The 13,130-nt window shown below is 38.4% G+C and overlaps 3 protein-coding genes across 3 annotated transcripts; 2 read left to right on the top strand and 1 right to left on the bottom strand. All coding sequences in view use genetic code 12, as the record gives it.

The window, feature by feature from the left end:
• Positions 1–406: 406 nt before the first annotated feature.
• On the bottom strand, positions 407–3,133 carry NAM2 (Leucyl-tRNA synthetase, mitochondrial; the record flags this gene model as incomplete). Its single annotated transcript, XM_001524051.2, has 1 exon — positions 407–3,133. The coding sequence occupies one exon, from the start codon at positions 3,131–3,133 to the stop codon at positions 407–409; it is 2,727 nt and encodes a 908-aa protein (XP_001524101.2).
• A 662-nt stretch (positions 3,134–3,795) lies between these two features.
• On the top strand, positions 3,796–7,344 carry PVL30_005652 (uncharacterized protein; the record flags this gene model as incomplete). The annotated part of the gene is made up of 1 exon (XM_001524050.1): positions 3,796–7,344. One exon carries the CDS (start codon positions 3,796–3,798, stop codon positions 7,342–7,344), a length of 3,549 nt encoding a protein of 1,182 aa, XP_001524100.2.
• Positions 7,345–11,198: 3,854 nt separating this feature from the next.
• Positions 11,199–13,103, top strand: CSR1 (phosphatidylinositol transfer protein csr1; the record flags this gene model as incomplete). The annotated part of the gene is made up of 1 exon (XM_001524049.2): positions 11,199–13,103. The coding sequence occupies one exon, from the start codon at positions 11,199–11,201 to the stop codon at positions 13,101–13,103; it is 1,905 nt and encodes a 634-aa protein (XP_001524099.2).
• Between the last annotated feature and the right edge of the window lie 27 nt (positions 13,104–13,130).

Below are 13,130 nucleotides of genomic sequence, written 5' to 3'. Positions count from 1 at the left end.
CTTTTTTTTTTTGTTTTTGATGGATCCTGCCAGATGTCAGATTTTAAATCTCAGATCCCCAATTGCATATTACAAATGATGTTTTATTACCGCAATCATATTTGTCATGTAATAAGAGTACCAAGCATAATGAGAAAAAGTTATATTGTAAATAGACAAAATGTAATTAGCTCGAATAGATTATAGAACAAGAAATATACATACATTCATATATATATGTAAACTAATTTTTTTGAGGCGAGAAGAAATTTTATTTTATTTTATTTTATTTTATTTTATTTTATCTTATTTTAAGTTCTTAATTTTTTAATTTTTTAATTTTTAATTTTCGTGAGATTTTATGTACAAGAGCCGATATTATGCCGCACCATGTTTGATCAACGAGACAGCCTCTTTCATTCAAATATTAGGCCAGTGTTACTATACTTACAAGTCCCTTTTTTGTGATGATTTTTCTTATGTCGCCTCCTAGGTGTTTCGAAAAATCTCTATTTAAACGCAATGTTTTAAGAAGTTGTTCTTCGCTCTGCTCAAGCAAATTCTGATCAGTAACAATGCTGCCTCTTGGCCTACCATTTATAATAACATTAAATTTGCCGCGTCGTGTTTTCAATACTTTACCAGTAGGGAATTCCTCATCAAAAACGGTGCCTCTTGTGCAATTTCCTTTTCCACTGTTGTTTATTCTAAACCAACACTCTTCAGCTGTCACCGGTGTAACTGGAGCCATACAAATCAAGAGGGTTCGATAGAGTTCGTCTACCAACACCGGGTTGACATTACAGCCGTTTGGACCCAACACCTTAGTGATGGCGTTAGTGATTTTCATTAAATCTGAAACCACAGTATTAAGCGAGTAAACGTCGTTTAAAGACAGATTAATCGATTTCACCAAATTCTGTACTTCGTTATAAACAGTAACTTCGCGATCACCTAGTTCCAAACTTTCTTTTGAACCGGTAAACTGCAACTCAACTTTAGCAATAGCATCACTATTGGAAGTCTGTCTCATTTCATCAGCCAACAAGGGAAAACTATCTGCAAGTTTGAACACTTTGCGAAGCCATCTGTCTACACCCAGAATTTGTTTTTCGTCCCATTGCAATGTATCCGAGACTGGTGCCAGGAATAGGATTTGGGCTCTAGTTGCATCTGCACCGTATTTTTGTATACACTCCTGTGGGTCAGCGCCGTTATGTTTTGACTTTGACATTTTTTCAAACGTAACTTTTGGATGTTTTCCTGTCTGCTTGATAACTGGGGCTTTAGGGTTGCCAAAGTCAAGCTCCTCCGGCTTTAAAAATCTCTCGCTCTGCGGGTCAATGTAAGTTTTGCCATGAACCATTCCCTGTGTGATTAATCTCACTATTGGCTCGTCTTTTGTAAACTTTCCTTTCCAAACTCCTTCATCGTTCAAAAATTTAGCAATAAATCTGGAGTATAGCAAGTGAAGAATAGCATGCTCAACACCTCCAATATACAAGTCCACCGGCATGCTCTGACCAGCCTCTCTGCTTATAAGTTCCTTACTATTGTGTGGGTCTAAGTAGCGTAGAAAGTACCATGACGAATCCATAAAAGTATCCATAGTATCCGTTTCGCGCCTTGCCTTTTTGCTTCCACACGAAGGGCAGGTACACGAAACAAATGATTCAACATTCTCCAACGGGTTTCCTTTCTCAAAATGGTGTTGTTCAACTTTTGGCAATAAAACAGGTAATTGAGAATCAGGAACAACAACTGGTCCACAAGATTCACAGTGTATGATGGGGATAGGTGCACCCCAATATCTTTGCCTACTGATCAACCAATCTTTCAATCTGTAGTTTGTGGACTCCTTTCCAACACCTAATGAAGCCACTGCTTGAGATACTCGTGACCTTGCCTTATCGGCACTTATGCCGGTGTAGGAGCCCAAACTGTCTAACCCACTTTTCACAAGAGTGGTTCTATCTTGCATGATTCCAACTTTTGGTTCATACGGTATTTCCGTTTCCCCTGTTTCCGGACCCATCACTTGGGTTATTTGTTTGCTTGGTTCATGAAGACTCCAAAATTCAAAATCTCTCCTATCATGTCCAGGACACCCCATTACTGCGCCCGAACCATACTCGTTAAGAACATAAGGCGCAACGTATATCGGAATATCAAATTTAGTACGTTTTGAATTGTCTGTATTGATCGGAATAGATGCTTTCAAGTCGGGAAGTTTATATCCGATTTTGGAATCTAGCTCAGCATTTTTGCATTCTTTCAAAAATCTAGCTAAGTTGCCATCCGTTCTACTCCTAGCCAATACTAGAGGGTGGTTCAAACTTATGGCAATAAATTGCGCACAAAATACGGTTTCTGGTCTTGTTGTATATACACTCAAAGGGTTGCCTTCACTAATGGGAAAATCTATTTGGAGTCCTTTGGAACGACCTATCCAATTTTTCTGCATGGTTTTGACATGTTGTGGCCAGCCCTCCAAGTCCTTTAAATCATCAACAAGTCTATCTGCATATTTTGTGATACCAATAAACCATTGTTTGAGGAACTTTTTTTCAACAAGTGCTCCACTTCTCCACGACCTCCCTTCCGAGTCAACCTGCTCATTTGCTAATACCGTTTTGTCAATCGGGTCCCAATTTATTTCTGCTTCTTTCTGGTATGCCAACCCCTTTTCAAACAACATAAGAAAAATCTTTTGCGTCCATTTGTAGTATTCTGGAGAGCAAGTGCTTATCTCGCGGTCCCAATCAAAGTCGGCCAAAAAGCATTGCATTTGCTCTTTCATCGTGGCTATATTTTGCTCAGTCCATATTGCTGGATCTATACCTCTCTCTACAGCGGCATTCTCGGCAGGTAATCCAAAAGCATCCCAGCCCATGGGGTTGATCACATTGAATCCTTGCATCTTCTTGTACCTCGCTATCACATCACTAATGGTGTAAACACGAAGATGGCCCAAATGAAGTTTCCCCGACGGATATGGAAACATCACCAAGGAGTAAAAATCTTTCTTTTCCTTAAGGTGATCACTCCTATGAGACCCTTGAAATGACTTGACCTCCTTATCTAACAACCATTGTTTTCTCCATTTATCATCAAGGTCTTTAAATTCAAAACGAGGGACATCTGAAGATGCCATGCGCTTTACGACCTGAGTAACATTTTGTATTCCCACACTCAGCACCTTGACATGACGTCGAATCATTTAAGTATGTACTTGCAAATTGAAAAAGGGGGGAAAAAAAAAAGTAATGAAAGAAAGTAGAAAAAAAAAAAAGAAGAAAGCAAAAAAAAATAAGAAAAGTTAAAATAAAATAAAATAAAGTAATGAAAATAAATGAACGTGGTTGTAATCAATGATAATGAATCGAAAGTGAATTTGTGTTTGATCAGATTCAAGACTTTGATGATTACATTGCTCTGTCTATGTGAAGACTTTCCTGTCTCTATTCTCTTCGTGAAAAACGCACTCTCTGCGTGTCTTTTGTTTTCTATTTTCAAATTGTGAGAAGAGTGGTAATGGAAGCTAGGAAAAAAAAAAAACACAAACACTATGATTTTCTCGATGTTACTCTTGCTCGGCATTTCATCGCACATCTCTTTGCCCATGGAATATCCTGACTTTTTTTTGCTCAATCACAACCAGTCTAATCAATTTTTAGCTATTCAAAGGCTATTTAATCTATGGTCCATTATATGCAAATAAATATTCAAGATTAAAAGAAAGAAAGGAATAAAAGGCCGACAAAAAAGGAAAGAAAATAGAGAAAGTTGCTAAGCCAAAGATTCACAATACAAACAATGGACGATTCTTGGTCTTCGTACCTTACAAAGATAAAAAGGGTGTTTAAAAAGGGCACATCTAAAGCTCCGAATAATGACAATAAAAATAAAAACTATAAAAAAAACCTACACGATGATAACACTACAATTGATGAGCAAGTTGAAATTGCAAATATGCCAGTGACTGACATGAGTATCTCTGAAAAGAAGAGACTGCTTTCCATTCAGGGCCATCAACAGCAACTTGCATCAGTACCACGGTCACTTTCGATAGCTGCCGAGATCAACGGGGGGAAAACGAGTGGATCTTATTTGAATTTGATGCAAAACTACAAGAATGAGAGTGAAGAATTGTTCAATGATTTAGAAAGACGGATAGTCTTGAGCTCAGCTCGAAAAGGTAATAACGAAGGCACCAGTGGTAACAACAACAGCAATCGCCACAACCACCACCACCACCACCACAATAACAACAACGGAAAAGAAAATGTCGACGATTCCAACACAATAGAAAGCACTGCGAATAAAAGCAGTACTTTTCCTGACAGCAAAGAGGTTTCACCCATAGTGGAGTTGCCCTATGTGGCCCATACTGGAATTGACGATTTAGCTTATGCGGAAGCTTCTGAAGATATACTGCAATCTACGGATATCTTTGCAAGCAGAAACAGTTATTTCAAACCTATATTTTTGCATGTTGATCCTCGCGAAAGGAATCGAGTAGTGCTTCAAAAGCGAACAATGCAGCTTCTTGAGCCAGAAATCAATCCAAATGGGAAGAGATACAAGAAGATGCGATACAATACCACTTTGGACGAAACAATGACTGAGGATTCTGGACATATCAATAAAGTGAATTGCGGCACACAGACAACTAACACTACGCTTCTAGATTCTGTTCTTAGTTTTAAACAGAGTCGTAAACGGAAGTTGATAGACGAGGAACGAGGAAATAATGCGTCAAAACAAAACAAACGAATAAAGAAACAAGGGTTTGTAATGAAGGATTTTTATTACGACGTGTCTCAACCCCCTGAAAAGACCATAAAAGCAGATTTGAACTATGACAACAGCATTCCTGTTCCAAAATTCTCTCAGAAATCATTAAAGAAAGTTGGTATCACCAACTTGCAACCGCAGCAAGATGATGACATCGATGACAATACAGTTTTGGATTTCAGAAATGGTACCACTAGAAGAGATAAAAATCGCAACTTAACAAAGAGTAAAATCAATTTGGAGCTTGATTCCGATTTTGTAAAGACCAAACAATCGATTGGAGATATTATTAAGATCAGAGATTGGAAAGTTGAGGAGGCTGTCGCTGGTAAGGACGGTGCAAAGAAACAAGACTATGTAAAGCCCTCACCTGGATTTAAATTTGAAGTTAACGAAGCTCCTTTTAAGGAGATTTTAAAGTCTTCTAATTCTGACTTACCGGATAATACGATGAGCGTAGCATCTTCGACAAAGTCGGCATTTAACGCAAACCCTAAAACGATGGAGGTATCAGACGCAGGAAATTTTGGAGACAAGGCATCATTGTTTTCTTTTGGTAACAACACTAACACTAACACTAACACTAACACCAACACCAACACCAACACTAACACCAACACTAACACCAACACCAACACTAACACCAACACCAACACCAACACTAACAATAACACTAACAATAACACTAACACTCTCGAAGCCAACTCTGGTGGCCCAAAAATGTCGTCAGGTAAATCAACCAAATCGGTTTTCAAGTTTGACCATGCATCAGTTAAGCAAGGTGATGATACCAAGTCAAAAACAAGCCCTGGCATTAAACCTAAATTTTCTTTTGGAAACACCACAACAACATCATTGGCAGGTGAGAAAGCTCCAGTGTTTAAATTTGGCGGTAAATCAGAGGATGATACAGCCGAAGAAGGTACAACGAATAATCCTTCTTCCTCGACTTTTAATTCAAAAACAACACAGGCACCACCACTCTTCAAATTCAATCCCACTGTTAACCAAAGCAAGATGGAGGATCGGGCCGAGAACAAATCCGAAACAATTGTTCTGAGCAATGCCAGTAATAAATTTTTTGATGCTGGTATTAAAGAGGTTGCCACACGGGATCTGGAAGATGAAGGTGCACCCAAGCGCAAAAAACCTATGAGCCAGATAACTGGAAATTATGCTGAAGATACACCCAAAAGCGATAATTCCTCTCTAGAGACCGGAATGAGTGGTACTCCCGCTATCAGTTCCAACTCGCTCTTCAATTTCGCTCGCTCAAAGAATGATGCTAAGAAGGGACTTTTTGCATTTACGAATAATTCCAGCACCATCAAGAGGACGAAAGAGGATGGGCTTGAAGAAACCTCAAGCACTTTTACAAAAGCTGCTACGGGTGATTCCCCCGCAAATGCTACTGAAACGAGTTTATTAAACTTTAGTGCACCTGGTACTAGAGTTGATGCAAATGTTACGTCAGATACAGCTGCCACTGGCAAAGTCAAACCTGCCTCCTCTGCTTCATCCTTTTCGTTTACGCCGTCATCAATGAACCAAAATAGCGAAAAGAAAGATGGAGTGGCCGCGCTTGCAGAAAGCAAAGGTTCTTCTGCCACGAATCTTTTTGATTTCAGTAAAAGTGCAAGTAATTCTCAAGCAAAGCCTTTTTCATCACAAAAGCCATCTGAGGAATTGACTCCCAAACCATCGTTTGTGTTTGGTGGTGCACAAAGTAAAGAATCTAGCACTACTCCCAAACCATCGTTTGTGTTTGGTGGTGCGCAAAGTAAGAAGTCTACTCCGGCAGATCCTACTGCACCAACAGCGTCAACGGCATCTACTGCAGATCCTCCTGCACCATCATTTGGCAATTCCTTATTTGGAGGTCAATCTGCATCAAGTGCTCCAAAACAAGCAGCACCGTTTACGTTTGCTCAACCTTTGAACTCACAAAACAAACCCACTTTAGATGCTCGTTCAACCACCCCAACACCCGCACCTATGTTTGCACCAAAGTCTGCACCAGCTTCGGGATCAGTGCCAGGATCAATAGCAAGGTTTGATTTCAAGGCAACGGTTCCTCATTTGTCGCAAAATGCACCACTGTTTAATTTTACTGGTAGTAAGGACCCAACACCTGATCCAGCTACGATATTTGGTAATCATTCTCGTGGAAGTAGGGAGTCAACACCGTTTGGTTCCAGTAATGGTGCAACAGTTGCAGGGTTTGGACAGGTTCCTCCTTCACAGCTGCAACCATCGCAGCAGCAGCTGGTGGGTATGTTTGGTCTATCGCTGCTGCAACCGCAACCAGCACAACCATCGTTTGCTAGTGGTTTTGGGCAAGCTCCCACGCTGCAATTTTCATTCAACGCAGGTCTGCAACAAACCACTAATTCTGGATCCCTCGGCTTTGGTGCTAATCCGAACACTGTCGGTAATTTTGGAGGATTTGGCGGGTTTGGTGCTGGCGCTGCCGGTGTATCTTCTCCAACACCATCCGCTGGATTTCCTGTGAAAACCCCGCAAGTCAATCCACGTCGAGTGATTGTACCCAGAAGTAGGAGAAGGTAATAACTTGAGGACAATCTGGTGGTGTATGAGTCGAAATGTGAGTGCGCTTCAATCGTCTCATGTGCCAAAGTTTAATTTGGTTAGAAGGGCTGGTTTTGTTTATGCGTGTGTGTGTGTGTGTGTGTGTGTGTGTGTGTGTGTGTGTGTGTGTGTGTGTGTGTGTGTGTGTGTGTGTGTGTGTGTGTGTGTGTGTGTGTTTCTTCTTCTTTTTTTTTTTTTTATTTCTTTTCACAAAATAAAAATTCAAGGTGTTTGCCTATACCTTTTCCTTTGAACACCTCGATTACTTTCAATAGTATCATTATTACTGTATAGAATTTTATATCGATATTATCTTAGCTAACTTGTCGTTGATTTGATTCAGTTTGGTACTTCTACAACGTTGAATATGGAATGTAAAGGATATACAATTTGAAGGTGGTTGCAAAAAGAACAAAAGAAAAAGAGAAAGAGAAAGAGAAAGAGAAAGAGAAAGAGAAAGAAAAAGGACAAAAGAAGAGAAGAGAAGAGAAGAAGTGCTGTGTTGAGATCGTGATTTGATATCTGTAGTCGCATTTGAAGGTGTAAAGGGTCAGTGAGCGTTGCCTTGAGCTATAGAGGGATGGAAGGATATGTCACGTCCTTTTTTTTTTTTTTTTTTTTTTTGTTGAGTAGTCAAGTTTTTTGCTTTCTTTGCTTTCTTTACTTTCTTCACGTGCCTTGGTGTGAATATATGCTTGTGTGTCTTTGTAAATATTTTTTGTGTGTGTATCTCGGTCTATGTTGATGCATTTAACGGCGATAGCGGATAAATAAATTTAGATGAGAAAAAGAAAAAAAAAAAAAAAAAGAAATGTTTTCTTTCAAAGAATGTGGAAATTGGTGATGAAAAGATTTATTTCCTAATACGGTTGTTCAAATCCCAAGTGAGAGAATACCTGCAATAGTATAATTACAAAGTTGGTGTTTCCAACCAACAAGTACAAGGAGAAAGGTTGTGGGAAATTGAGAAGGTTAATTGGCCATTGCCCAATTCAGAAAAGGGACTTTGAATGCAAATCCAGAAATAATGGTAACAATAATAATAATGATAATAATAATAAATGTAAAAGAAAAAAAAGATTATTAAGTACATGGAATAGAATATGAACATGGACTTGAAAAATAGCCAAAGATAAAAATTCCAATGATGATGGAGGTGGCTGGATGGGATAAGAGGTAAAAGTGCAAGATACGCTGGGTTGAATTTGTGGCGATCATTATAGAATGAAGTCAAATGATACGTTTCTTTAATTTGTTGACCTAACCAATTAGTCAACCTGTTGTATTAGCAAGAGGTGTCTCGTGGCAAGAGTGAGTTTAGCGATCTAAGCAAAAAAAGGCAAATAGAAAAGAATAGAAAAGAAAAGAAAAGAAAAGAAAAGAAAAGAAAAGAAAAGAAAAAAAAAAACACAAGCAAGCAAACAAACAAACAAACCAGTACACAGACACAGCAGTTGGATGTAGATCTGTTGGTACAAGGTTGTTTGAGATGTCCCATATGTATTGTAACGACATTCCTCTCATTTGTCTTTTTCTTTTTTTTTTTTTTTTTTTTGCGTTTCCCCCCCCCCCCCCCCCCCCATCTATTCCATCACCTATTATTTCCTTTCTTCTATGTTGCATACAACATGTTGTGGCTGTTCCGTTTAGTCTATCGTAAAATGCTGCGCTTGTGCTTCGAAGGAGGGGCAAAAATTTAAAAAAAATAAAAAAAAAAATAAAAAAAAAAATAAAAAAAAAATTAAAATGGAAAGTGCAGAGAGGATGGAAGAAGTGTGAGAAGGCGGAGAACAAGACGATTGCACTAAGTGATTGATTGTGCAGGAGCTTCCCTTGAAAAAAGGTGGGGAACCTGAAAGTAGGAGAGAGAGGGAGAGGGAGAGAGAGGGAGAGAGAGAGGGAGAGAGAGGGAGAGAGAGAGGGAGAGAGAGAAAATCTATTTTCTTCACCAATGAACAATGTGAAAAATTTAGCAACTATGTGTTTTCTCCACATGGGAAAATTACATGGAATGTAAACGTTGGAAGTACAGAGAAGAAGAAGAAGAAGAAGAATAAAAAAAAGAAAAAGAGGAGCGGATGTGGATGGGGGAAATGAGAGTAAGGTGGGGTGGGGTGGGGTTGAAGGTAAAGTAAAACAGACCCTGTTTCATTGATTAATTTGCATTGGAACTTCAGCGGATCTGTATTCTTATTCTTTCTTGTTGTTGTCGTTGTTGTGAAACAGCATATAAAGATGTCCACTTGTGTATTACCCAAAGTGGGAACTTACTTTTGTTGTTGTTATTATTCAAGCACCTCTTTGTCTTTGTGCTTTCCATTCCTACTTCTCCAATCTCTTTATAGCAAACACCGTTGTTAAATTTTTTTAAAAAGTAAAAAAAAAGAAAAAAAGAAATAAGGAAAAAGGAAATTAAAAAAAAATGACGTTTGACTTTGAGAGTGTCAGTGCTCTGCCAAATGTATCGACGGTCTTAACGAATAATCCAAACTTGAACACATTGAAATATACAAAAAAAATAAAATAAAAATATAAATAAAAACAAAATAAATAAAATAAATAAATTAAAAAAAATAATTGACCCCTCATTCCTTCCAAGGTCAGCACAGGATAATACCGATTTTTTTTGTAAAAAAAAATAGGCATAGGAGACACACATTTACAAAAAAGAATTCATATTTACAGACCGAGATGCACATGCTAATACAAAAAGAGAATAGAAATTGTGAAATGTTGTATTGATTGACCATTATAACACATTTCTGCTTTCCCAATTGGTACATCTCGTGCGCGTCTGTCTGTGTGTGGGGAGAAGGAGGAGAAGGAGAAGGAGAAGGAGAAGGAGAAGAAGGGGAGGAAGAATGGAAAGCCCACACTGTGTATTACTAGTAATATCCTATAAACTGTAATTTGTTGAACACTAACTAAAATTCCAACCAAAATTTTTTTCTTTGTTTTTTTCACAAGTAAAGAAACACTCTCCCCTTTTTTTTAATTTTTTTATTTTTTTTTAATTTTTTTTTTTAATTGATTTTTCACAGTGAATGGAAATAACGACGGTTTTAACAAATTTTTTATTTTTTAATTTTATATTTTTAATTTTAAATTTTATTTTATATTTTATATTTTATTTTAAATTTCCATAATTTGCATTGGGTTTCCATCAACAGTAACAGCAACAGAGAGAGAATACACACACACACACATACATATATATATATATATATAGTAACTAGAATTCCCTCGTCTTTCTCGCTGCTCCCCCCCCTCCTCCCTTCTCTTCATAAATCAATTCCTATTTACTAACTCTTTTGTTTGTTCATTATACTTCTACTCCTACTTCTTAGTATCGTTATTCCATAATCCATTAGTCTGTGTAAACACCACGTCCATTACACGCTTGACCCTGGTAACTGACGAAATCGGGATCTTGACAAAAAAATAGTAAAGCAAACACAGGAATACCCACCAAAAATAATCTAAAAAAGAACATTCAAGTCCCCCCTCCCCCCCCCCCCCCCCCCAAAAAAAAAAAAGAAAAAAAAAAGAAAGAAAAAATAGGAGGAAAAATAAAAACAAAACCTTACAAAAATAGATCAGATATAGACGATAGCGATTTCCATCAAGTCCATTGAGCTGTTTTAGATAATCTACCACCTTTTCTATAGACATATTTACTATTTTTTTATTGTTAAAAAAAAAAAAAAGAAAAGACTACCCATCGCCGCTTCTACAAACACATATACACACACAGGTTCCGTCCTTTGTTAAATCCTTCCCTTCACCACCACCATTTCTGATTTTAATTTTAAATTTTTTTTTTTAAAAACAAAATGTCTTCAGATAACGTTAAATACCGTTTGGGTAGAATTCAGACCCTTAACGCTGATCAAGAGATTGTTTTGAAACAAACATGGGCATACTTTTTGAAATACTTGGGTTACGAAATCAACATTGGTAACTCTGATTTGCCATATAAGCAGTGCTTTGTTGCATCAACTTCAACCTCCCATTTTGACGAGTCACAGGGCCTTGCAAGCAACTCATTGAGCAAATCAAATACAAGAGGCTCGTTGAACTCAACCAAAAGCTCCGCTTCAAAAAAGAAATTGGGCTTGTTTGGCTCTAAAAAATCAACTGCCAGCGTCGCAAACTCTGCCTCAGTTGGTGCTGCCAGTGGAAGCCCACCAGCAAATTCAAAGAGAATGACACAGATCCAAAGCCACTCCTCTGCCGAAAGATACCAACCTGTTGACATCCCAGCTGAAGACATTTACTCGATCTATGCTCACCATTACAAGTTGGCTTTTGAATACGCCGACGACTTTGATGGAAGCTCAGCAGGTGCAGGTACAGGTGCAGGTGCATTCAACGGTGTTTCTAATGGAAACTATGGTAATTACGACAACGATGACGCTGAATCAATTGCCTCAATGGAAACATTTGTCACAGCCTCAACCACCTTGACTGACTACGATGATTTTCCCGCTCATATTTTCAGCAATGGCAAACAAAGCAATGGCAAGGCATACGGTGGAAGAATCAACCGTCCATCCCAACAACAGCAAGGCCACAACAACCACCATAATCACCACAATCACCACAATCACCACAATCACAATCATAACCATAACCAGCAGCAATATCAATCACAACAAGAACAAATTAATGGTGGTGGTGCTCTAGTTGATCTTTACCTGAGTACAGTCAACAAACCAGTTAAAGTACACCCAGATACTTCTATTCTACCAAGTTTTGATAAATACAGCCCTAAGGAAATCCACACTGCTTTTTACAAGGTTACTCGTAATGACTTGGTTGATAACTTGATGCTTAAGTTTGTTAGAGCTAGAAAATGGGATACCGAGAAGGCTTTGGAAATGTTGACCAAATCTTTGAATTGGAGGGCCACTGAGTTTCCAACTGATGATTGGGCAATGGAGGGTGATGCACCATCGTACTTGAATGGCACCAACCAAGGCTTTATCAAGAATTTCACCACTGAGAAATCATGGATTAAGGGCAGAGACAAGAATAATAACCCGATTTTTACTTTCCAAGCCAAGAAACACATGACTGCAGATTCACCTTTGCCACAAAACCAAAGGTACGCAGTGGTTACCATTGAGTGGGTTAGACTATTCTTGAGAGAAGTTAGTGAGTCGGTTGACACGTGTACCATTGTGTTTGACTTGACTGGATTTTCATTGAAAAATGCCGATTATGCCACAATCAAGTTTTTGGCTGATGTGTTTGAGGCGCACTATCCAGAAACTTTGGGATTCATTTTGATTCACAATGCACCATGGATCTTTTCAACAGTTTGGAACATTATCAAAAACTGGTTGGACCCAGTTGTTGCGTCCAAAATTCATTTCACCAAGGATGCAAAGGAGTTGTCCAAGTTTATCGACCCAATCTTGATTCCAGACTACTTGGGAGGTGAAGATACCACTAGAGGTTTCTACCCCATTCCTGAGCCACAAGATGAATATCCACCAAGAAAGAAGGATGCTGAGTATGCCAGATTAAGAAGAGAGAGAGATTACTTGTTTACCAGATTCTTTGAAACGACTAGAAGATGGGTTGAAAGTACGAACCCACAAGTCTCTGATAGGTATTTGAAAGACAAGATTGATTTGAACATTGCGTTATCAAAGAACTATATAGAGTTGGACCCTTATGTTAGAAACCGAGGCATCTACGACAGAGACCATACCTTGACTGTGGGACATTGAGAATATTTCAGTAGTTTTGTTTCTTTT

This window comes from Lodderomyces elongisporus, chromosome 8, assembly GCF_030384665.1.
Source record: "Lodderomyces elongisporus chromosome 8, complete sequence".
Classification (NCBI taxonomy): Eukaryota; Fungi; Ascomycota; class Pichiomycetes; order Serinales; family Debaryomycetaceae; genus Lodderomyces; species Lodderomyces elongisporus.
The sequence above is the reverse complement of the archived record's forward strand: the minus strand, read 5'-3'. Positions and strand labels throughout refer to the sequence as shown.